Source organism: Eumetopias jubatus, unplaced genomic scaffold (genome assembly GCF_037043125.1).
Source record: "Eumetopias jubatus isolate StellerSeaLion01/CBP00866 unplaced genomic scaffold, mEumJub1_p1.0 scaffold_4, whole genome shotgun sequence".
NCBI lineage: Eukaryota > Metazoa > Chordata > Mammalia > Carnivora > Otariidae > Eumetopias > Eumetopias jubatus.
This window is the reverse complement of record NW_028274810.1, coordinates 53,402,834-53,429,959: the sequence shown is the minus strand read 5'-3', so window position 1 is coordinate 53,429,959 and position 27,126 is coordinate 53,402,834. Positions and strand designations below refer to the sequence as shown.

At 36.4% G+C, this 27,126-nt stretch overlaps 1 protein-coding gene across 2 annotated transcripts in view; it reads left to right on the top strand.

Annotated features, from left to right (window-relative positions):
• Positions 1–23,810, top strand: part of LEPR (leptin receptor) — a 63,622-nt gene extending 39,812 nt beyond the window's left edge. Inside the window, exons 10-18 of one of the 2 annotated variants that reach the window (XM_028102519.2) lie at positions 592–740; positions 1,785–1,944; positions 2,062–2,144; positions 3,507–3,723; positions 5,377–5,559; positions 6,982–7,077; positions 8,865–8,970; positions 10,057–10,132; positions 22,983–23,810. In XM_028102519.2, the coding sequence (XP_027958320.1) occupies positions 592–740; positions 1,785–1,944; positions 2,062–2,144; positions 3,507–3,723; positions 5,377–5,559; positions 6,982–7,077; positions 8,865–8,970; positions 10,057–10,132; positions 22,983–23,810 (1,898 nt within the window). Of the gene's footprint in view, positions 1–591; positions 741–1,784; positions 1,945–2,061; positions 2,145–3,506; positions 3,724–5,376; positions 5,560–6,981; positions 7,078–8,864; positions 8,971–10,056; positions 10,133–19,937; positions 20,064–22,982 lie in introns of those variants that run through there. The other variant, XM_028102520.2, reaches the window with a different exon arrangement.
• Positions 23,811–27,126: the final 3,316 nt, after the last annotated feature.

Here is a 27,126-nt window from a genome sequence, read left to right as displayed (position 1 = left end):
CAAATATGTTGAGTTTGCATATTGTCTTTTACTTTTTTTTTTTTAAGCCTTTGCCGTTCTGGTCATCTTTGCCTCTACTTCTGCCCTTCAAAAGCCTGTTTTCCTCAGATGATAGAGAACTGGGGCTTTACTCTCTAAGACTATCTCTGACCTTGACCTAGAGATAATAAGAGTAGAAGAGTTTGAAACTCACACAGGTGGAAATGAATACAGTCCATGTTATAGTTTTCCTTTTATTAAAGCTCCACGTAGAACCGAGCATGCTGTCGATACTTAGTGTTCAGTACGGAATCTTTTGCATGCGGAACTAATGGCCCAATTTCTAGTCAGATCTTACTATTACTCGCAGATGACATGGTCAGTGTATTGATTTTTTTCCCAATCAACCTATTTGCAAAATAGAGATAATCCCTTTCTTACGTGTCACCTGAAATTGTAGGTGATCAAGTGAGATAATGAATGAGGAAGCTTTGAGAAGGAGAGGTTGCTTTATAAATATTGAGTATAAAAGTTATAACATCATAATAATGTTTTAAAAATATTATCACTGTTTAAGTTGATGTTATAGTATGCTGTTTTTAAAATTTCTAGTGAAACCACTGCCTCCATCCAGTGTGAAAGCAGAAATTACTGTAAAAATTGGATTATTGAAAATATCTTGGGAAAAGCCAGTCTTTCCAGAGAATAATCTTAAGTTCCAGATTCGCTATGGCTTAAATGGAAAAGAAGTACAGTGGAAGGTACCTTTAACTGAGAAATGTCTTTGGCTTGCCTCACTAAATGTTATTTCATACAACTGTTTTAATAACTGTATAGATTAGGATTTATTTTATTGGCATAAAAGTACCTCTTCCTGTATTCTGTAGCTATTTTTGTTAAGTAGATTGCAATAGGTCTAACCCTTTCAAGGAATGACATTTCCTGCAAGCCATCATTTCCCAAAATGAGTGTGACAGAACATTGATCCCATAAAATATTCCTTGAAAAAAGATTGCATGGCTGAATCAACTTAGGAAACCCTGCATCACTGTGTGTTCCTGTTACATACTAAATCATACTCTGTTGCATACTAAAGGTTCGGAGAAGTCCTGCATTAAAGAAACATTTGTGACTTTATTTGTGACTTTTATTTCATCCTATGTTTCTCAAACTCATTTTACTGAGGAACCCTTTTTCCTTTAACATCTAATAGTATTTCTTAGTACCTATATATTCATTGGGACATATTTTGGAAGAAGCTGCTTTTATCAAACAATCAAAATCGCACCTATAGTGGCGAGTGTGCATATGATGACTGGCCATATCAGTTTTCAGGTGGCAGCCTGCAAAGTCCCAGAAACGTCAGGAACCCTAAATATTATGTCATTAGATCATAAAGATTTTAGCTGAAAGGAATGTGACAGTTTACCAGCTTATTGAGGAGACTGAGTAACAGAGATATCACTATGTAATCACTAGGTTAAAATTGTTGAGAGTTTTTGTGGGTAGGGAATTAGTGGACAGAGATTAGTAACAGAGTGAAGAGTGACTGGGGAGCGAGGTTGCAAGTAGTCCAGTCCAAATCTTGTCCTGAAGAGTAAACAAAAAGATGACTGAGACAATCCTTAACTTGAAGGAGCTCATGATCCAAGTCTAATAAAAGTATTTCTCAAGCCAGAAAACACAAAGTCAGTTCTCTCTTAATTTGGGAATGGTATTAAGGTTTTAAATAGAATGCAGTTTCGGGCCCATCAGCTACGTAGGTGTTAGTAATGATTAGTCTAACGCTTGACCTTATTTTACAGATGTATGAGGTATATGATGCAAAATCAAAGTCAGCCAGTGTCCTGGTGCCAGACCTGTGTGCAGTCTATGCTGTTCAGGTGCGCTGCCGGAGGCTGGATGGCCTGGGGTATTGGAGTAATTGGAGTAGTCCCGCCTACACAGTTGTCATGGATATAAAAGGTCTGTAGAGATTTTGTACATGTGTCTTAAAAATGCATGCATACGGGCGTGTTTCAAATGTGACTCAGATTCCTCCTGAGAACACGTGTACCACTTGGGCTCCTTGTCATTCTGCAGTTCCTACCAGAGGACCTGAATTTTGGAGAATAATTAAGGAAGACACCACTAAAAAGGAGAGAAATGTTACTTTACTTTGGAAGGTACTCATGCTTTTATGTTACTCAAATTTTATTTTTATGCTCACGAAAGATTGACTTGGTTGTTTCCATTCTGAGATGGGATTGCAGAGAGCTCTGCGGAGGGGCCCTGGCACGAGTGTGGGAATTCATTCTGTTCTCAGCCGAACATGTTAGAGCTCAGTCAGCATTATTTTGGCGGAGTCACTTAGAGGCTTCAGCCGTAGCTTCCTGATCTGTATAAATGCAGGACTGGACTGGATGACGCCTGCTCAGATTTTACCCCCCCCCCCCACATTGTTCCACACCCTGCAGGGACACACGTATATGCATTTGTATTTATTTTTGTCCGTTAGGTCTGACTTAGAGGAATCTTGATGACAAACAAATATATTGAGAAGCACTGTTCCAGTCTATCATAGAGAATCGTTTTCTATGGGTTTATAAGGGATTGGCTTATCTTATTTGAAGATAATTTATTTATTTATTTCAGACAGAGAGAGAGGGAGAGAGAGCGCGCGCACATGCGTGCACAAGCAGGGGGAGGGGGAGGGGCAAGAGGAGAAGCAGGCTCCCTACTGAGCAGAGAGCCCAGTGCGGGGCTCGATCCCAGGACTCTGGGATCATGACCTGAGCCGAAGGCAGACGCTTAACCGACTGAGCCACCCAGGCACCCCTGGCTTATCTTATTTGAAACAGGTGGTGGTAATGGGGCAGGTGGGGTATATTGTTAATACTCTATAAAATGAAAGAGCAGAGACATATATTCTATATTATATTGGAATCATCAGTGATCTGGTATGATTTTTTTTTAAACTATGGGGCAGAAATTCTGGGGTGCCATATACACGGTTCTGGTAGCCTCTGCTACTTGAATTAGCAACAGATCAGAAGAGGAGCAAACAAATGATAAATCTTACTGGGATTAACATAAATGATGATTAACATCTCTTCAGCTTTCTTGTTGTTGCTTTACAGAACTAGGTTATTCCTTGTTTGCTTTTTCGATAAGGAAACTCTTGACTCCCTGCTGGTCTCTCTTTTCTCTAAAATTAGTGTGAAACTTCTTGGTAGAAAAGTGTCCTAATTGTATCCATATTTAATTATCTTTAAGTGATTTATTCTCTGAGTCTTAAGGAGAAAAACCCAAAAGGAAGAAAATAAATTTCCTATGCTCCATACTCACCCAGATGCCTTCACTGCATCCGTGGTCAGAGACGGGCTCTATCCCCCCTCACCTCCCCATATCTCAGCCTTGAACTAGACAGGGCTTGCCCTGGTCTGACCCTGCCTCCCGGTGGAGAACGTATAAGAAGAGTTCATGGGCTTGGTTGGTATAAAAAGCACTGGAGCCCTTAAACTAATCAATTTTTATGTTTACTACAGCCTCTGATGAAAAATGACTCATTGTGCAGTGTGAGAAAATATGTGGTAAAACATCATACTTCCCGCAATGGAACATGGTCAGAAGATGTGGGAAATCACACTAAATTCACTTTCCTGTGGACAGAACAAGCACATTCTGTTACAGTTCTGGCTGTCAATTCAATTGGTGCTTCTTTTATGAATTTTAATTTAACCTTCTCATGGCCTATGAGCAAAGGTAAGAAAGGGTGCAGGGTAGTAAACCTGTGCCCCTTTTAGCATTTAATTTTTACATACTCCTCCCATTCTAAATGATCTTCCAAAAAGCCTGCAATTCTCTGAATCTGAAGGACTCTCTTCTCTTATCTCTTCTTCTCTGAAAAATAGCAAAAGAGATTGCACCCTAATTTTGTAATATGGTCCTTGGGTTTTCATGTAATAGAACCATGTTGATATAGTATTATGATAAATGAGAATATTCTAGTAAATCTAATACTTAAACCCTTTGCATCAATGGAAGTTGTACATAAATCAGTCTCTTTCCTGGTCTGTGTGTGTGTGTGTGTGTGTGTATGTAAAAATAAGTGCATGTATATGTATGTGTTATATTTATTACATATACACAATAGTATTACATACTATATGGATGCAAATAATTGCTCAGATTTGAAAATTAACTGTACTTCATTTCATATGAGTGATGAATCTTCTTTCATTAATTTTGATATATTTGATTAATTAGAGAATTGAGAACTACTTTTAATAGGAGCTCCTAATCTGGATTACATATTCAAAGTATAACTTTTTAATGGAAAATTCAAATCTGCTCTGCCTCTACTAATCTCTTCCATGAAGTCTTTGCTTGTTGCTTTAATTAGATATGTCCTAAATCAGGGTGCTTTCTACCTTTCTTAAGGTATTTTATATCTTGCCTTAAATTATGATTACTTTTGTATGTATGGCATAAGCTTATTATAAGTTCCATAGCATCTGCACAATGTTTTACACTAAAAATATTTTCAACCAGTATGTTCTAGAGATTTTTATTGAATGCTGTGCTGTGTTAGGTGGTGGGAATTCCGATGTGAGAAATACTCTAATGGTCTCAGCATTCAGACCATGAGAATGGTCTCAGCATCCAGAAGAGTCCAATAGATGTACGGACATTGATCAAATAATCATACAAGTTAATGCCTATTTACAAACTGAGATCAGTGTTCCCAGGAAAGGAATGTAATTTTATGAAGGAAAAGAAAATAGAACCTGACTTGGCATTGAGGGTTAGAGAAGCTTTCTTAAGAACCCGTATAGGTGGGGAGAGAGCATGGGCTCCTGAGAGAGGAGTAGTCTGACCGAAAGTCTTCGTGGCACAGGAGAGGACCCGACAGAAGACGACCAGGGTGGCTCTGGTGCAGAAAATCCTGAAAGGCTGGGAGGCCGGATGAGGCTTGGCCCTGGGCCTCACAGACATGGTAGGCAGTTCATCCTCACATGTGGAAATCCAGCTGAGGCTTTGAAATGGGACTTTGTGCAGAGAGTGTTAAATAATCAGGTTTGTCCTTTGAAAGCCCAATTGCATCAGCAGGAGAGGAGTTTGTAGGGAAGTAGAGAGGATGATGAATAGGCTTGTGCAGTACTCCAGTGGAGAGCCACTTTTTTGACTCTATCCCAAAACCCCATTTTGGTTTCTCCTCAATGGCATATGTTCCCACATCTTTCTGCATATATGACTCTGTGGTGCAAAAATACTTGTATTATATTTATCTATATAAGTGTCTGCTTTCTCTTCCTTTTCCCTTCCTCCAGTAGGTTATATGTGCCTCAAATGTATTAGGAGATTTTTTAAAATTAATTTTGAATTAAAAAACAAATTTCCTTTTGTTCCCCTCAGTAAATACCGTGCAGTCACTCAGTGCTTATCCTTTAAACAACAGTTGTGTGCTTCTCTCCTGGACTCTATCACCCAGTGACTACTATCTGATGTATTTTGTTACTGAGTGGAAAATTCTTAATGAAGACAGTGAAATTAAATGGCTTAGGATCCCTCCATCTGTTAAGAAGTATTATATCCACGGTAAGTTTGCTGTACTTTAATAAGTTTCTCTTATGGATTAGCATTAGAGTGATTATTAATTTAAATAAGATAGCCAGTTAATGAAAACTTGAACGTGTAGATGATACTACCATCTTACCACATTTTATTCTGTCACTTTGTCATAAACATTCAATTCTGTTTCATTCGATCCTTTCTAAATATTTTACAGTCATAATCTTATCATCTATCACTTTTCTTCTGATTTGTTCCTTTGATATATCACAAACACATTTCTGTTTTCTCCTCAGTCCTTTTAACCATGATTTTTAATGATCATATAGCATTTTATCCCATAGTCTACTTAAACCGTTTATTTATTTGAGAAAATTTTTGTTGCTTCCAGCTTTACTTTTTTTTTCCTAGACTGTTTTTTAATGGCCTTTGATATCTACCACCAAATTGTCTTCCCAAATCTACGTACCAACTTATAATGCTACTAGCAGTGAGTGGGAATGCCAGGCTGAAGGTCTACAAATGTAGGACTAAGTGCTATAGGCAGCATAAACTCCCCAAAGTAGACCAGTTGCCCCAGGAGGTGATTAAAGTACAAAGTAATCCTGCACAATACAGTATCTCCAAGTCTGAGTAAGGTTTTAGTAGGGAAGCTAACGATCGCCATGACCCTATTATACAATATTACTCCAGAGACTTGTACTTCTATTTCATTCCAAAGGCCCTAGAATTTAGCATCAGGGCAAGTAGAAGTGATTGATGGAGAACTAAATTCAATTCATTACTACTGTTGTCCAGATGATTATTCTCTGTGCTTTTCTTTAAGCCATGGAAATATATAATCTAGGCTTCAACAAGATTTATCCCTTGTGGAATATCTATATGTTTGTAAAAATGATACATCACTGATAGATTCGTTTTGAACTTTGCTATACAGATGGTTGTCCCCCTGACAGGGGGATCCCCCGATAAGCCAAGAGGACCCCCGGTCCCCACCCCCATTTCTTTGCATTTCATAAGACTTTAGTCTCACAGCTGCCTTGAATGGGGAAAATAAGCAAGCTAAATGCCTGTGAAAGGGGAATATTGCTGGCTTTTGGGATATGGGAGAGGAGGTAGGGTATATTGTCCTGGAAAGGGAAAGGGAAAGTGGAAGTTCATACACTGTGAGCTTGAACAAACTGGCTATCATTGGAACATGCCCTTGAAGATTGCAATCTCATGTCTCTGGGTAATATTTTCAAAAATTATTTGAAAATTATTGTCATTACTAGGAGAATTTGGAACGCTTAGGTGGTTTTTGAAACTCCCTTAATCATCAGTTTCGATCCATAAATAACAACTTATTTCTATGTTCAGAAAAATAAGAGTCACCTAAATTTTTTATATAGGTTTCACTTGTTAATATTAATTCAGTAAGAATGACCTTTAATATATTTTTCTCTTCAGATCACTTTATCCCCATTGAGAAGTATCAATTCAGTCTTTACCCAGTATTTATGGAAGGAGTGGGGAAACCAAAGATAATTAATAGTTTCACCCAAGGTAAGACTTTTCCTTCTGGTTTCTTTTTATACAGATGTGTGGTTTCCTACTTAGTTAGCAGTTATGTTGCCATCTGATTATTTTCTTTCTAATGGAGTCATGGAAGAGTCCAGAGTCTTACATAGTTGTGTCAGGGAGGCTACATGGTCCCTTGGTGTGGTAGTAAGGAGAATAATCAAGCATGATATTCTGGCATTGGAAATTAACATTTTCAGTCTCAAATTGGATAAAAAGTTAATGGAAACGAAATAAAGGAAAATATGCAGCAATACAATAAAATACATCATCAGAAAGACTAATTAGAAAAATACTAATTTCTGTACAATTCATATAAATGCATCTACCTCCAAATAATATGTTTTGGAGGTACATACTTATGAGCCTTAAATTTTTTTAAAGATTTTTATTTTATTTATTTGACAGAGAGAGAGGGTGACAGAACACAAGCAGGGGGGGCAGGCAGGCGGAGGGAGAGGGAGAAGCAGGCTCCCCGCTGAGCAGGGAGCCCAATGTGGGGTTCGATCCCAGGACCCTGGGATCACGACCTGAGCTGAAGGCAGACCCTTAACCGACTGAGCCACCCAGGCGCCCAAGCCTTTAAATTTTAATCAGTCTTTTAAAGGAAACATTTTTCCTCTAAAAATAAAACTGGAGAAGTAGTTACAGAAATAAATTCATTATGCCTCTTAAATTTCTAATTCATCTTACCGTACTTGGAGTATCAACATTTTGATTTTGCTATTACGGCTCAAATTGTCTTCAAGTCCAAGCAACCTAATAATGAAGTTTCAAGAGAGAAATATTTTGCCTGGTTTTAGAATTAAAATAATGATAAAAATTCATTTATTATTTGACACATACAGGCTGGGCACAAGAACTGGGGATTGAACAGTAAACATCAGTCTCTGTCCTTATGGAGCTTAATCCCTATGCTCCAATGGTAGTGAGAGTAAACAAATCATGTATAATATAATGTCAGATAGAAATAAGTGCCATGCTTGTTGTGATGAGCACTGGTATTGTATGTAAGTGATGAATCACTAAATTCTACTCCTGAAACCAATATTAAACTGTATGTTAACTAACTAGAATTAAATAAAAACTTAAAAAAATTACCTGCACTCAAAAAAATCCCCCAAATCAATTAAAAATAGCATAAGAGTGGCAATTGGTAATAATTATAAAAGGACTAATTTAATAATAATAAAAAATAAGTGCCATGAAGCAAAATAAATGTAAGGGAAAAGGATAGAGTTAAAATGTGGTGCCTTAGTTAGGATGGTCAGAATTGGTCTTTTTAGTTCAAGCCATGCAAGTACAAAAGAGAAGAGCATTTTAGACAAAGGGATAGCAAGTGCAAGTGCAAAGGTTCTGAAGAACAAGCGTGCTTGGTGGCTCAAGAAAAGCGAGGTCAGTGTGTGTGGAGTGAACAAGGTAGAGACCAGCAGATGTTGAAGGTTGGCTTATCCAGAAGCGACACTGAGGCAGAGTCATTGGAACAACTTTAATTGGCACTTTCTCATATAACCTGAAGTGATCACATGGAATTGGCAAAAAATAATTTTGAAAAACTGTTTTGTCAACTTACAGTGAGCATAATTCTGCACAAAATAACAGTTCACTAAGGTGATCATAGCTTTACTTTTATCTTCTTTTTTATTTTTATATCTTTAAAGGTAATACAGATTTATGATGCAGCCAGAAAAAAGTCTGCTATAATTTTTGATACAGAAAGATATTGTTATTTCCTGAAGCTTCTGAATCATGTGGATTGTATTTTTTTTCAGATGACATTGAAAAACACCAGAATGATGCAGGGCTATATGTAATTGTGCCAATAATTATTTCCTCTTCGATCTTACTGCTTGGAACATTGTTAATATCACACCAAAGGTATTGTACTTGGTGTTACGAATCTTTATGGCCAAAGCTCTTGAGCGTGTTTAAACCTTGATTTAAAACCCAAATCAGAAACATTAAAGTCTCCTAAATATGTTTATGTATATTCGGTATACAATTGAGATGGCCTAAAAAGAAAAGGCCTGTTTTCAGGAAACCACATTCGGTTTTGCTAGTACAACACAAACATCATGGACGAAATTCATGTTTTATATGTAAATACATCCAGGAAATAACAAGCTTATAACGGAAATCCTAGGCAGTGTGTTCTCAGAGATGGCAAAAATGGCTTTTAGAGCTGTACAATTTGGGTTGAGGACTTTTTAGCGATGAAGATTCACCTGGAGTGGCTAGTTCATTTATGATAGTAAGCACTCCAATTTTTAAAAATCAGCACTGTGTGGCTCCCCAGTCTGTCTGGTTTGGCAAATGGCCTTGAATTTCTTGTGGTTCTAGGGTGCCATATCACCGTGTGCTGAGAGGCCCAGACCTATGAAATTATTTCACACATGTCAAATCTCTACAGAAACTTTTGTCTTATAGCAAAAAAGAGGGATGGGAGATTTTAGACTCTGAATATATCTTTCAGTCAAGTGAGCTGATGGGGCCATATCAAGTGGAATTGTTTCTGAAACTCAGTTGATGGCCACCTTTTTTTCTTTGTGTGTGAGGGAGAAAGAGAGGGAGGGAGGGGCAGAAGGAGAGGTCAATTTCATGACCCTGAGATCGTGAGCTGAGCTGAAATCAGGAACTGGATGCTTAACTAACTGAGCCACCCAGGTGCCCTGGTGGCCATTTTAACATATTGTTTCTTCAATAGTGGAAGAGTGGAAAAATCCACTCAAAGTGTTTAGCATAGTGGCTGGCACAGAGCATTCAGTAAGTGTTGGTTATTTTATTACTATAATGAGTATTAACTTTAGTCGAGATAGAACATTGGTGGAGATCTTCACGGAATAGCATGTGAAAATGAATCAGATTCTGCTGAGAAATAGCTGATCTGGTAGATTAATTTCTAGTTTGTGTATTCATTAACTGTGAACATTTTCAGTATGAATGTTTTTTGTTTCTCCTTTGTAGAATGAAAAAGCTGTTTTGGGAAGATGTTCCAAACCCCAAGAACTGTTCCTGGGCACAAGGACTTAATTTTCAGAAGGTCCCTTTTTCAATTTTTTTTAACCCAAAATATGTAAGATTGCACTTTAGATGCTGTATGCCTTATATAGCATCAGACATTTTTAAGGTTTAAAATATTTTAAGGATAAGGTTTAAATCTTATTTTATTCAATTCATTTAAATATGAATTCTGTTTAATCTATTACATGTTTTCAAGAATAGCAGGATGCAGGGATTTGAAATCAGGATGAAACAAAATTCTGTAGGTAGTTCATCATATACAAATTAAATATATATGTATATATTTATACTAACATTAAATATATATGTATATATATTAAAATTAAATATATGTATGTATTTATATATCTTCTGTACCACAGTATATAATAAAATAAATATTAGAATATTAAGGATTACATCTTTTGGAGAACAGATATTTGGATATGCTTTTTTGGTATAAATTGATTTCTTTAGGTAAAGGCTGGAATCAATATTTTTAATCCCTGTAATTATTTCCATAATTATTTAAATCAATTAAAAACTATATAAATAATCCTGTCCTCAAACTCTGCAACCCAAAAAATGCAATTGTTCTAATAAAACTTACATTTAAGCACATAGTTTTTTTTCAAGCTAAAGTGCTTTATAAATTGATCAGCTATAATAAAATAATCTGTACATCTTATAATAGAATTTCTCAGAAAACTCTAGAGATTAACTAATGTTTTATTAATTCTTATAATTTCCCCTGAAGCAAGGTTGGTTTTCCACCCATAAAATTGAGAAGATAGAATTCAGTTTTCATGTCAAAATATCTACACGAAGTTTTAAACAGTAATCATATGGAGGTTATTAAGCAGTCTCAATGCTTGCATCTTTTTCATTAGTCACTGTTAAAAGTCTTCAGTGGTTTCCTTTTAGCTGTAAGATAAAGTGCAGTCCCTTTAAGCTCGTACTCAATGACTTCTCTCTACAATCTGTTACCAACCTATGTACCCTCTTTCTTCTGTCCCTGGGCCTTGATCATACTTTCACTGTTCCCTTTACCTCTACAGACCCCACCACGTCAGTGAAGACCTCACTCTAGGCCCTTTTCCCCAAACCTTCCTTTTACAAAAGTAGTTCAGAAGAATTTCTACCCTTCTAAGTTCCCAGAGCATTTTACTTTTAATTTATTGTGAAGAGTGCTCTGAGTTCCTGAGGTATGTTTTACCCCTCACAAATATTTATTGAACACCTGCTACGTGGGAAGTATTAAAGTAGGGATTCATTAAAGTAATGCTGGTAATTCATAATAGTGTCCATTCATATATGTGCAAGTCACTGAGGCACATACTCTTATATGCATTAAGATTTCTGCTTCAATCCTCAGTATCTCAGCTTCCTTTCCTGTGAAATGAGGTTTACTGGCACTTACCGCATAAGGTTTGTTTTGGGGATTAAAGAAGATGGTACTTATAGCATAGTAAAGTCTCGATAACTATTTATTATCATTATTTCACATATTTAGGTGTTTTAAATTATTATTCTTTCAATGACACTGTGAGATAAGTATCATTATTTTTATTTTAAAGAAGAAAAAAACCAGGCTTATAGTGGTTAGGTATCTTGTTTTAGAACCAGGCTTGGCTTGCCAGTTTGTCTGACTGTGGAGCCTATTCCATTAGTCATTCTTCTCCATACAGTGGCTTTCCATTTTTTTTTATTTGACCATGACCCACAGTAAGAAATACATTTTACGTTGCAGCCTGGTATGTGCATAGATGTAGATATGCAAAACTGAAAGGATTTCAGTATATGTAGCACTCCCTATTTTCAAAATTCTATTTTCCTTTAAAAAATACTGGTTGCGACCCACTACATTGATTTCACTTACTACTGGCCTATGGTTTGCAATGAGAAAAACACTGCTCTCTAGTTTATCAATGAACGAATAAGTAAATATATAAGGTAGATACAGCAGTGCAAACAATTAAATTGTAATCTTTCAGCAGAAATGACACGGTCTTATCTTCAGTCCAGGCAGCCCAAGATGGATCATTCTCTTTATAGAAACTTCACTTTGTTTTGAATCCAACCGGCCCCACACCATACACCTCTCAACTATGCCCTTAGGTGCTATAAGCCATGGAGTCTCCTTTCATTAAACAGAGCTCATGATTTTTTTCAATTAGTAAAATATTTATTCTTCCCCTCTCTCTTCCATTATGAATTCACACAGTAACATTTGTTGTAGCTACAGTGATATTTCAGCCATACATATTTATTTGCCTTTCATTCGTTCATTCTTTCATTCATTAAGCATGTAGTATTTACATGTAAGTCCAGGATGTTGCTAGGATCTTGGGAAACAAATTTTTAAGGGATTTTCCTTACTATCTAGGAAATAAGACAGTAAGGTTATAGAGGAGTGGCTGAGTGGAAAGCAAAATAGAAAGAACTTGTCTTCTTTACCATCTCCAAAATAGTCTATTCATTTTAAAATTCATTCATTCATTTCTTTCACTCATTCATTTACCGGCTATTTATTTTTTTTTAAGATTTTATTTATTTATTTGACCGAGAAATAGAGAGCACAAGTAGGCAGAGAGGCAGGCACAGGGAGAGGGAGAAGCAGGCTCTCCGCTGAGCAGGGAGCCCGACGCGGGACTCGATCCCAGGACCTGGGGATCATGACCTGAGCCGAAGGCGGCCGCTTAACCGACTGAGTCACTCAGGCGCCCCGGCTATTTATTAAATACCTCTCCTGGGCTAGTCACTGTGCTATACCTTCAGGTTGTATTGATCAGAAAAATAGAAACTCCTGGAGTGGACAGTTAAGTGGGGAAATAAGCATTAATCAACAATAATGGAAATAACAATATACATATGATATATATAATCTACTAATAATTATAAACTACACGTTGTGAAAGAAAAGGATCCAGCGTGCTGAGTTCAGTGCGTGGGATGGATGGGGCTGAGCGGTGAAGATAGGAAAGTGACAAGGAGCTAAGCTGTGGAAGAGGAGTAGTCATTAACTAGGTTTGCGGTGGAGGGTGGAGCGCAGGCAAAACCGCCTTCAGATACAGCGCCTTGACGTAGGAAGGACCATCGCACATTCACAAACTGAAAATAGGGCGGTTAAAGACAGTATAAAGAGGAGATTATTTTTCTTAAATATGAGGAGCTCTTTCTTTTAATATGAGCATTGTTTTTTTGGTCACAAAAACTAAATATCTATGTAAATAAAAAATTTAAAGCTTCACTATACAAGTGTCCATGAATGCAGGGAATAACCGTCTTGCTGTCTCTCTGAGAGAAGCTAAAAGACTCTCTCTGCAACATGTGAAGCTCTGAAATCTCCCCTCTGCACCACCATGAAAATGGTTTCTGAATGTTTACCAGGGCAGGGAAATGATCAGGCCCACCTCAGCAAATGAAGTTTGAACCTGCACCAAATGATCTTTCCCCTTTCCAGAAGATGGCTAGCACAAAGGAACCACTTGATGGATAGAGGTTGAGTCAGTGTTGTAGACTCCGTGCTCCCCTCTCACATACGTGCTCTGAAGATGAGCACAATGTCGCAGCAGATCATCTGACAGACATTATACACAAGGAGACTGAAATCTCACTCAATTTTTCCATGTTCTGGTAAACCGAAGAAGTGTGAAGAATTTTTAAGATACTTACAGTGGGTGTGATTATCCTTATTTTAAGACTGATTTTTTTCCCCCTGCAAATATTTGACTTTATAATCTTACAAGATAATTATTTGAGCATAACCAGTCCTCAAGATCCTTAGTTTATTTCTAGGGCTTAACAGGTACACGAATAACATAGTCTAGGAATAGATCAGTTTTTGGAATATAATAGGAATATTTGAAAAGTGAAGAAAAATATAATTTCAAAGATTTTTACTAATGATAAAAGTCAAACCTTCTAAAATGCAATAACTTAAAAAAATCTCATCTACTTTACTCTCCTAAATAACTAAAAATATACTTTTTTAGGGATAAATAATATAGTGTAATTCATGCTGTATTTCTAAAGAGGGTAAGGCAAATTTACTATTGACTCTTTGCTTTCATATTCATTTATTTTCTTTGATTCTCTCATAGTCTTCTATTTTCTGATGACCAAACTGAGTCTCAGAGTGGTTCAGTGGCTTGTCTTGATCATCTCTCCTGTCCTTGTAAAAACCTTGGTTAAACCCGGGTCCATTGGACTCAAACTGCTACTCTTGCCATCAGTCCCATATTAACAATGTATTGCTTAATGTAACTAATGCCACTAAATTGTACACTTAAAAACAGTTGAAAGGCTAAATTTTATGTTATGTATATTTTAACAAAGTTTAACAAATGAGTAAAAAATCTGAATAGGCATTTCTGCAAGGAAGCTATATAAGTGGCGAATAAGCGCTAATGAATATATGCTCAACATCATCAGCTGTTAGGGAAATACAAGCCCAAAACAAGAGATACCACTTTGCTCTGGCAAGGATGGCTAATCAAAAGACAGATAATAAGTGTTGGTGAGAACGTGGAGAAATTAGAACTCCTGCCAGTGGGAATGTAAAATGATGCAGCCCTTTGGGAAAATGGTCTTTACAGTTTTTTAGTAGTTAAACATAGTATTACCATATGACCCAACAATTCCACTGCTGGGTATATATCCAGTAGAGATGAAATCATGTATTTATGCGGATATTTATACATGAATGTTCATAGCAGCATTGTTCATAATAGCCAAGATGTGGAAACAAGCCAAATATCCATCAGATGATGAATGGATAAGCCAAGGGTGATATATCCAGCTCTAGAACAAAAGGAAACAACAAACCAACCGACCCACAGTGTATTGCAAAGCAAATGGACTGTAACAGCCCATTGTTGTTAAAGACATTTACAGTATTTTTAAAGGAGATCATAAGTTTTTACATAAAGCATTTCCCTTAATTTCTTCTCCAAATTCAGATTATTTTTGAACATTGATTTGTGAAAGTAACCTATAGTTATAATTCCTTCGACATCTAACCTGATTTCTAAAATGGTCCCTAAAGTTAATCTCTTTTACTTTTTAAGCGGTCATTCCCATTCCCTTTGGTTTATAATGAATCTAAATGCATATTTGCCTTGTATTTTTTTATTTATTTATTTTTAAAAGATTTTATTTATTTATTTGACAGAGACAAAGCGAGAGCAAGAACACAAGCAGGGGGAGTGGGAGAGGGAGAGGGAGAAGCAGGCTTCCCGCCGAGCACGGAGCCTGATATAGGGCTTGAGCCCAGGACCCTGGGATCATGACCTGAGCCAAAGACAGACACTTAACAACTGAGCCACCCAGGCGCCCCTGCCTCATATTTTTTAAATACAAATAACAGATCAAGTTGGTCCTGCTTGTTCCCCTCAGTAGTTTCAGTGCCTCCTTCCCTTCTGAGGGTTACCCAATTTCAAGAAGATAGTGTCTATTTGTCCAGTTTGTGCTTTTATACTTCCCTACACCTGCGTGTGTGCAGCTATGACCAATGAGCAAAACCACGTTGGGTTATCATGAATGTGAACCTGACTTCCATATCATTCAGGAGCTATTTTTGTTCTCAGCATTGTTTTTAGAGATCTCTCCATGTGGATACGGTTAACATAGTTTACTACCCATGTGGACCAGCCCACGGTATTCCATCCTATGAATATATCACAATTAATACGTCTCTTCCCCTATTGATGGGTATTTAAGCTGTTTAAAAGCTCTCCTTTATTACAAACAGTGCCGCAAGAAGCAGGATCATATATGTCTCTGTGTTCTCTGGGGCTATATCTGTCCCATTATTTTAAAAAGTAAGTTTTGCATTACCATATGACCAGTGTGCATGGTTTACTGGTGATATAGTATGGGAGAACATTTATTACAAAATAGAGTGTCTTCCTTTATGCCTAGCTACCCTTAGTCTTGCTCTCCAAATGCCATTACTTTAAACTGCTTTGCTTTTAATTTTTCTGGCAGGTCACCTTTATATTTCTAAAAATAATATGCTTCTACCACTATGAAGTGTAGTCATTATGTACTGATTTCTGGCAATAATGAAGATTTACTCATACAAATACTTTTCCTGCCCTTCTCCTTTCCCCACACTCCTACCACATACTGTTTTGTCACTTTTATCAATTTTTTCAGTAATTACTCTGCAGCCGCAGAAAAATCTTCTTAAATTCCATTTATTTCCATTGACTAGAGACTACTTCTTGGAGCTCCCTTCCCTCCCCTTTTTTAAAAATAAAATAAAGACATTAGCACTCTTACCTTTCCCTCCACTTCCCAATCTCTGTAAATACAACTCTTCGCTTTAAGTCAGGATTGATAGCATGTTTTGTGCTATAATCCTTTAAAAAATAGAAAGTCAATGAGCTGCATTTACACTGCTATGAGTATGTAAATACTGTTGTTTGCAGAACAAGTAATAGATGTGATGACACTTTGGGGAGTTCTAATGTCACAGGAGAATCTATTTTTTAAAGATACTAGAAATACTTCACCAGTTGGTCAAAATTGTGCCGAATTTTAGTTGGCTTCATATTTAGTTCTTCTGGGTTGTTGTTGTCGCTTTTTCTAGAGTTTCTAATTGCTTCTTTAAAAGTTTTTTTGAATTTCTGTGTGCTGCAATTATATAAGCTTCTTCACTGGATACCTTTTCCCAGTGTGCTCTGCCCAGGAAACCCTCTGCCCTCCAACTTCAATCTGGATGGGGCCTTTTCTAAAATTTCTACGAGCCATCACTCCAGATAACCGGTTTCTAGTGAGTGCTGCTTCCTAAATTCCTTTTCCTCTTCTTTCTTGAGAAACTCCATCCGTACATAATCTCCTAAGAAATGTTACCTGTCAAGTCAGGGTCTCTGCATGCCTGAAATTCTTCTTATTGTGCCTTCATTGATTGATCCTTTGGTGGAGTGTCAATTTCTAGGTTGGACAAGTCCTTCCAATTGAACTTTGAAACGATTCCTGCCTCATCATCTAGCACCCAGTATTGCTTCTAAGAAGTCAGATGCCATTCTGATTTTTATTCCTCCCTGGTTACTTGCAGTTTTCTTGCATTTAAAATATTCTTGCCATTATTTTTAAAGTTTTTATTTTTTTTATTTATTTGAGAGAGAGAGAGAGCAGGAGCAGGGGGGAGGGACAGAGGTAGAGGGAGAAGCAGACTCCCCGCTGAGCAGGGAGCCCAATGTAGGACTCAATCCCAGGACCCTGGATCATCACCTGAGCCCAAGGCAGACACTTAACCAACTGAGCCACCCAGGCATCCATACAATATTCCTCCATTTTTGATGTTCTAAAATTTCACTAATGGGTCTAGGGACGTTCTTTTACATTTAACTTGGTCACCATTTGAAGACACTTTCAATTCCATGACTCTGGTCATATCAAGAAATTATGTTATTTCTTTGCTGATTTCCTCTCCTCCTGTTTCTTTTGTTCTCTCTTTCTAGAATCTGTATTTGTTAGATGTTGAACCCTCAGCATGGATCTTCTATATGTCTTATCTCTATGTTCTTTTTTGTTTTTTTTGTTTTACACTTGAGACCTTGCCATATCCCATTCTTTTAATGGTTCTTTTGAACTTTTATTTACTATTATATTTGTAAATTTGCAAGTTTTTTTAGAGTATTTTGTTCTGGTTTTAGGCATACAATATTTTCTTAAATCTTACTGGAAATACCAATTAAAGGATCATTGTTTGTTTAAAAAATTCTCCTTTTTTCCTATTCTCTGAATTCTCTTTCTGCTAAGATCATATTTTCTTTTTGTTTATCTTGGCTTTTCTTTTTTATCTCCGACTTTCCCCAAATATCTAAGAATTCTTTGTTTTCCTTGAATGTTTTAGAATGAAACAGTAGATGAGTTGACTGGGAGCCCAGTGCATATAGGCAGGAATTATTGCTTGGTTGGGTAGATAGAGCTCTGGCTAGATGAGGAAAAATGTACTTACAGGCACTAATACTCCACAGCTGCTTGGTACCTCCCTGGATAGGTCCTTAGTTGATTTTGAAAACAAAACCTCAATTTGGGTGTGGAAGGTAGTTCTAATATGAAGGATTTTCTGTGTAGAGCGGAGAAATGGAAGAGCCCCATTCCACAGGCATAGTTTCTGGTTTTCAGCCTCAGGTCTCCTAATCGTCCTGCGTTCTTACCTGCCATTTCTTCACTCGCCATGTCTGCTGTATTCAACTGGGCAAACAGGCTTTCTCTTCAACCACAGCCCACTCTGGAGGTACTTTGGTCTATCGCTTCTTTTGGTAATCCTCTTTGGTCTACACTCTTCCAGTTGTTTTCCATGTCTTAGAAATGAATTCAAAATCTTATTCCCTCTTGCTTTCTCAGATTATCTTCTGTGCTGTGGGTATGTATTTGTTATTTATGTACTTTCATTCTGATAGAGTCTCTACAAAGATGAGAGAGCAACGGTTTCACCTGCCATCTTCAACCGGAATACCCCTCTACACCATTTCTCTTGATACTTAAAAATCACAATCTTAAAAAAATAAAAAATAAAATAAAAATCTTAAACAAAGGCTGAATTCTTGTAGGAAAATGTAGTGATGCAATAGACTTGCTTTTCTTCTAATTCAAATTTCACGGTGCTTAAGACACTGTCACCAATTTGGTTTTTTACTTTTTTCTTTAGCATTTTTGCCTAATCTATTATTTTCTTCCTCTAAATCTAAATCATCTGTAATTTTTTTGAATGGCGGGGGATCTAACCCGCTTCTTGGTTGTCTACATCGATGTCTGTTTTCACAAGCGCATACTCGTTACCCTACCGTAGGGGTGTGAAAGTTAAAACCAAATTGCCTTGTGATTCAAAGACTGTCCAAGATTCCTCAGTCTGCCAAAGCAGCCCAACAACCTTCAGGTTCCCAGAACACCAGTCTCACAGATCTGAGGCAGAGCACCCCTGAAATTTCTTGAATGGTCTTGCAGAAGTGGGTAAAACCAGTGCAGTTTTGAGTTGGAAGTTCTCTGTAGAAGTGCACCTTATTGGGCTTAGAGGTGTGTATCTCACTTCCCTAAAATAGGACTTCAGTTTTGTTTATTTTCATGTTCATAATATTTATGATATGCCTGTGGGTTATAAAGAACTGGAAGAGAGTATGTATTAGTCAGCTGAAATCTATCACAGCAAGTAGAAAAAGCAAAACAAAGAACATGTTTTCCTGCCAGTTTGCATTTAGGATATTTTTCATCCTTCCCTTGTTTTATAGAAAGATCTCTGAACTAGAAAAAATTAAAGAACTAAGTCAGGGTCCTCACTCTGCTCTAATTAGTCCTGTAACTTTAAGCCCCAATTGCTTTGTTTTAAAAAAAGGAGGCACATGGAGCAGATGGTTTCTCAGATTTTTTTTCTAGATTAGAAACATCATGATAATGATCTGTCATTGTTTTCTTCACTATTTCAGTTCTTCTTTCTCTTAATTTTTAAATTTTTGTTTTACTGCTCTACTCTTCTACTCTTTCTTGTTCCAAGCTCTCCAATACTTCTGTTGCTTCCATTTCCTCCATTTTATTTTTCCAGCTCTTTGTTTTTTTCTCCTTTATTCTGTTATTCTCCCATAGTTTTTCCTTGTCTGGGGTCACCAAGACTGTTCCTAGAGTGTGATGTTAAGGCATACTTTATGAAAATAGAAGAGGCAACCTCAGTTCAAAATTTTACACTTTCCTAAAAAGATGTATTACTCTAGTCTAACAGAAGAATTCATAGTCCGGAAGCCATGCCTGACAGAAAATGTTTTTGAAATCTTTTATCTTTTGCCTTCTGAGTGATTTTTTATTTTGCTTTCTTATTTTGTTTTATTTTATCTAAACAGAGAACGGACATTCTTTGAAGTCTAATCATGATCACTACAGATGAACCCAATGTACCACCTTCCCAACATTCTGTAGAGTATTAGAAGATTTTTACATTTTGAAGAAGGGGAGACAAATCTAAAAAATATTTGGTTGAACTATTGAGAACTAAAATATGGTGGATGATGTTGATTTAGAACTTAAAATAGAAGGGTAAATTTGGGGTCAAGAGATAGGTCTGAGTCAAATTCAGTTTGAATGTATGATTATGTTTTAGGTCACCTAAAGTTTAAAAAGTAATATTCATGGTATCTGGCTTTTGATTTATCATTTGTGTGGTCATAAAGCATTAAAAACTATGACTGTTCTTACCACATATCTATTCAGTATCATCAGGTATGTAGTAGGCAATGCCGTAAGTAGATAAAAACCTGCAGCTTCTGACACATAACTTTGCAAACACAATGAATCTACTTACAAGATACAGTGAAACTATTTAGTTTATATTTTTATGTCCAAAGTTTTCCATTTTGTATTCTTTTGTAGACACCTGAGCTCATAAATGGACCCATGTGGGTGTTCTTTTGACTGTCTTGTAGTTTTCATATCTGTCCAACTTTGGTCAGTCTGGGAATTCCCATCCTCAGTAGTCTTGCACATGGCTTAGGCACTAACTTCCATTTCAGTTCAGGAAAAGCCAGAAGTTCGGGTGTGTGCTGGTCACAGGCCAGTGGCAGTTACAGTTCATATCAGGATGACCTGACTTTTCAGGTCAGATTGACCAGATCAGAAAACACATCCGCCTCCAATTCAGCCTCTTTGTGAAATTCTTCCCTAAATTTAATTTATTTACTCCGAACCACCCAAAGCTTCTGGCAGGCAGCAATGCAAAAAGGGAGCTTTTACAAATAGTTCGTGGCAAAGACAAGACACTTCTTCCTGAAAAAAGACCCTTGCTGTTTCTATGACATCAGCATATTAAGTGTGTTATGTTGTTCACATTCAAAATAAACCAAAGCTTCTGTTTGATGGACCTAAATAATATTTCAAATTTAGGATATATATTGATCGCTTACATTTAGATTTCATTCATAGTTTATTTGGCTATGAAAACAACACTAAAAATGAGGAAGAATGTGTCCTTTTTTCCCCTTCATTGACTTTTAATAGATATCATTGGAATGTAAAATCTAAGTGTGAGATTATGAAAGGATATTCTTTATTTCCTACCAGCTGAATACATATTTAATATGTTCCCAGACCATTCTAAAATCCTGAAAAATTAGATGCATATAATGATTGAAATGATTTTTTAATGAAAATACTTTTAATAAAAGTTTATGACCCACTGATAAAATATACTTCAATAATATATGAGTATGTGATTTCTTATTAATTATTAGTGAAATCTTCCATCTGAATGCATTTGAAGACATGGACATTAATCAGTATCAACAATTAGTTACCGATTATAAAGTTTTAGAGGGCATGCAATATCTAAAGACATCATCTGAATAGCATATGTGAGTTTGACTGTGTGCTCTCGGCTATTTGTGTGTATTTTTTGTTTTCATATTGATAGCATGTAATGCCTTTATTTGGTGATCTTAACTTCTAGGTTCATTTAAATTCTAAGAAATTCAAGACACATATAGTAGTAAGTTTAAGAAAAAGCAAAATGAGCAAGTAAATATTTGAAGGAAATAATAAATCTAATGATAGATTTCTGTCAGAAAGAGAAAAGGCGTAGGAAGTTTTCATATATTATGTTCATAGAATAACAGAAAAGGTTGTGTTAACATGGTATTTGTCATGATGCAGTATTTTAATATCTATATAAGTCTATTCCATTTTTATTATATTTAGTGTTTGGTATATTTATTCTTTTATAGTTATAATAACCAATATGTTTCATTTAAGAGTTTAAAACTATGCTAATGACTTATGTTTTTATATGGAATATATTTGCCATTATGAAGAATAGTTGAGTAAATTGTTATTTCAGGCAATAAATTTGAATTCATTTTAGTGGTTTAAAACTGTAAAGTTCAAAAGTTCAACCATATGTATGTCTTATGAATTGAACACATTTTCAGTAGCACTTCATTTAGTTGCATTAAGTTTTCAGTGTGATGTGTCCACGGTATTCTTTATTTTGCATTTATTTTTTCAATATGTTTACATTGTATGGGTTGAGCTTTTTCCACACAGATTCTTGATTTGTAGCTGCATGGCAGGATTTTTTATTGTGATGTAACCAGAATTCTTATAAAAGATACGATGTGCATTTGTTTTGCGTCTTTGTCTTCATTCCGCATGTTCCATAGTATGTGTTTTTAGATGAAGTTATTTAAAAGGAATAGTAATTTAAGAGTCTGTGATCATGTCTTTCACCATCATTGTTTTCAACAAACTGGTATTAGTTCTTCCCTTCTGGTAGTCTTAAACAGATTTTCAGTATGATGTAAGGCAGATAAGTCTTAACAGTCACAAATAGCTTACCCTTATACCATATCTTATGTCATGGAGTAGTTATTTTAACTGTCTTTGGACTAGTTGGTTTGCTCATTTGATTTTATTTCAGTTCCTTTTTTTTATTTGAGGTTGAAATTTTCAGTTTGTGGAAATCTAATTTGCTGTAAAATATTAGGAATTCTTCGGAATACAGCCCTTTTTAATTACAATAACTAATCTTTATTGAGAGCTAAGTACTTTCAGACACTCTCTAATTTATTCCTCACCACAATGCCAGGAAGTAAATATTGAACTCATTTTTACAGATGAAGAGACTAAAAGGCAAAGAAGTTAATGTATTTGTCCATGGTCATAGAAGGGCTCAAACCAAAGTTTGTCTCATCCCACTTTTAAACACCATCTTCTTCTGCCTCTCCCTTATGATTTTTGACATATCCATTTTCAGTCCAAAGAAAACCCCCGTTAATTTGTGGTTGACTTATGTCCTTTAGTAGTAACCTTTCACACTTTCATTTCTGCAATGATGTCATAGTGAAGCAAAAAAAAATATATTAATACAATTGAGCATTAAAATGTGTCTTTTCTTTTAGCCAGAAACATTTGAGCATCTTTTTATCAAGCATACAGAATCAGTGATATTTGGTCCTCTTCTTTTGGAGCCTGAAACCATTTCAGAAGATATCAGTGTTGACACATCATGGAAGAATAAAGATGAGGTGGTACCAACAGCTATGGTCTCTCTGCTTTTGACAGCTCCGGATCTTGAAAAGGGTTCTCTTTGTATCTGTGACCAGCACACCAGTGCTAACTTCTCTGAGTTGGAAAGCACCGTGATAGCCCGTGAGGATGAAAGCAGGAGGCCGCCCTCTGTTAGATATGCCACCCTCCTCGGCAGCTCTAAATCAAGTGAAATTGTTGAAGAGCAAGGGCTTATAAACAGCTCAGTCAGCAAATGCTTCTCTAGCAAAAATTCTCTACCAAAGGGTTCTTTTTCTAACAGCTCATGGGAGATAGAAACCCAGGCATTTTTTATATTATCAGATCAGCATCCCGATAAAATTTCACCACACCTTCCATTCTCAGAAGGATTGGATGAACTTTTGAAACTTGAGGGAAATTTCCCTGAAGAAAATAATGGTGAAAGGTCTGTCTATTATTTAGGGGTCACCTCAATCAAAAAAAGAGAGAGTGGTGTGTTTTTGACTGACGAGTCCCAAGTGCTGTGTCCGTTCCCAGCCCACTGTTTATTCACTGACATCAGAATCCTCCAGAACAGTTGCTCACACCTTGTAGAAAATAACTTCAATTTAGGAACTTCTGGTCAGAAGACTTTTGTATCTTACATGCCTCAGTTTCAGATTTGTCCCACTCAGACTCAGAATATAATGGAAAACAAAATGTGTGACCTAACTGTCTAATTTCACTCAAGAATCTTCTCAGATTTATGTTAGAATGAATCATGTGAAGTGTAATATATGTCACTATGGTTGTGGATATGGGAGAGGAAAGAAAACCGTCAAAATTGGAAATGATTGTCCCCAAATCAGTGGTATCTGTCCTCATTCAGTAAGGTAGACAAAAAGTGTGAGAAAGCCTTCAAGAGCCTGGCAATGTAGACTGACTCTTCTAATGATTCCATTAATAAGCTCCACTGGGGAGGTCTCCAATAGCTCGTTTCTAGCTGGAAACAAGCCCAACAAATATCATCTTTTGGGAACATTAGACCTGTGTAGAAAGAGCTAATCTTCTCAGTTACACCTAAGTTTTGAAAGAAGACTTCAAACTGATACTTGTGAGATGTAACTTGCTTCGAGGGTGTGGTTGTTTTACGTTGAGTTGTCTTTGTTTTCCACTCATTTGCACATACACCCGTTTATACCTAAGAGGCATCCTCGTACATTTTTAAAGTATGTGATGTATTTGTATTTTGTGCTACTTGACTGTGTGATTTTAAGATTTTGCAATTTAACAAACTTGTCCCCAGCATTTACTCTGTGGTAGGCACTCCACTAAATGTTGCAGAGAAGTAAAAGATTTAGCTCTGGCCTAGGGGATATACTTCTGAAGACTGACAAGTAAGCCAATCTTTATGTATCAAATCTAAGATATGTACCATTGAATGAAACTACCTGTTAGAATGGCAATACCCACAACCAATACTTTGATGACAACAAAAGCACTTTTGAAGACAATATGTCTATCTTAACTCTTCTCTATAAGAGATGTCACAATGGTCACTTTCTGATACAGTTAGATTGCCAAACGTTACTGTATCTCACTCTGGAATCACTGTCTTCCCTGATTCCCATTTGCTTGTATGCTATTTTTTCTTTTCTCACTTACTGAGCATTCTCTCTCATATAACCAACCACTGTATTAAATCTTTCCATACTTTAACTCAATTAATTATTAAATTAATTATATGAGACATGTACTCCTGTAAAACCCGTTTTAGAGATTAGAAGATTAAGTAATTTTCCCAAGGTCACAGAGTTAGTGGGTGATGGAACCAGGATTCAGATTTAAACCCAGATCTTTTAATGCTAGTGATTATGTTTGAAACCTATACCTTAAATTGCTATTCATTAAAAAAAATGAGTTGTAATTAAATAAAATATTAAGTGGAAATATAATGCTGGATGAAAATTGAGAATTACACAGATGTTGTTTTTGCCCTTAAAGACTTTAATATTTATTGTTGGTTTCGGTTTCTGGTATGGCAACAAAACTGAAAGACAGCATATTGAGCAACAAACTAAATTAAGAAACCTGCAGAGATAGATGTTGAATGGCAATAATTAAGAATTTCAAGATGATTGGTATGATCGAAACAAATACTTCAGTCCTCAAAAATATGCCTATTGGGTTGCTAAACATCACCAGTTTCATACTTATACTGAGAGAGAATCCTGCTGATTTTACTGTTACCCTAAAGAAAATCCTGCTCTCCATGTCTGTGCTAGTTGAGGCCCTATGAAATGAGCATTTCTAGACAATGACAAAGATCTCAGACCCCAACCAACAGGTATTTTTTTACACTTCATGATCATTTGCCAATTAGAAAGCAATAAAGCTGTTTCCTACCATAAGCATCGTTGAGCTAGCTCAGGTTCTCACATGCTCAGCTGATGACTCTCACCAGAGAAAGGTAGAGGGCTCATATCAACTCACTGAATAATTAGTGTGGAATGAAAGCCTTAGTTCCATACAAAGATAAATCGAGAGAATATTTTTTCTTCACTGATGTTTTAAGTGGTTTACAGATTCAGAAACAGAAGGAAATTATTGCGTGTATGGAAGTTCTGGTAAAATTGACCATTATTTTGAACGCTGCTCATAGACTATAGACATTTATTTATTTATTTATTTATTTATTTATTTATTTATTAAAAGGAGGTTTTCTTTTTTTTTTAAGATTTTATTTATTTTTCAACAGAGAGACAGCAAGAGAGGGAACACAAGCAGGAGGAGTGGGAGAGGGAGAAACAGGCTTCCCGCTGAGCAGGGAGCCCGATGTGGGACTCGATCCCAGGACCCTGGGATCATGACCTGAGCTGAAGGCAGATGCTTAACGACTGAGCCACCCAGGCGCCCTAGAATATAGACATTTAATTGAGAGTACAGTATAGGAGAGACAGAAAAATTATATTTTGCTCCACTCTGCACATGGTTAGAGATTAAATACTGAGCATGTCCCCTGAGACACAAGTTTCTTGTGGTCTGAGACCCATAACTGTGGGGAAGAGAAACTGATAGATGTCCCAATCAGCCCAAGGTTTCAGGCTGTGCATACGCGGTAGTGAATTCAAAGTCCCAGGACCAACTGTTGTGCTGTAGGTCTGTGTGAAAGGAATTTAGTCACAGCACATTAACTTAAGATCATGACTATCATCCTGGTGCAGCTTCAGTTCCTAAAAACAAGTGAAAACATCTCAAATATTGCTATGCCAAGGGAGTTTCTTTCACAGAGAGGGCTAAAGTGGTACAGCCTGGCCTATTGGTATATATAGATTTAGTTCTTTTCTATGGTCTGTGTGTTAGGGCTCTGATTTTCACTTTTGAAAGTATGTTTCACTATATGTATTACTATATATTATTGGGTCTTTATGAAAATTTTCTGTCATTAAATAGTGTGTTTTCATAAAAAATTTAGGTAAAATTTAGAATTTTTATACTTTAGGAGGGTCAGGTATTCTCCATTTCTTCCCAAAGATTCTTTAAAAAAATGTTAAGGGATAGAAGAGCTGAAATATGGGTTTGGACTTTTAACTTAGGATAAATATGGAATTTTGAGTATTTCATTGAAGGCCTTGAATTGAGTTACAAGTTACTAATCAGTCTCTCTAAATCTGAACTTAATGAAAAGAAACTCAGAAGTTACTAATTTGAGCTAGGGCTGCAAGTTTCAACAGATTGTCTGAAGGTAAATCATTTGTCAGGGTTAATGAAATGATATGTTTCCTAGGTTAAACCCCCAAGAACAAAGATGAAGAAAACAAGTCAAGATGTGCTTATCAGTAACAGCAGAGGCCTCCTGTTGGAGCCCTGTATTTTCATTTGTGGATGAGCTACATATGGACAAGAAGAATGGGAGCAGATACTCTTCTATTTTTAAACCTAGTTTCAAGTAGTAAGAAGACTTGGATTAAATTTGCAAACCAGAGGGTGATCCTGGACCTAGAATAAGGTTTGATGACACCATGAGCTGCTACCTTCTCTCATCCCTTTCCAATA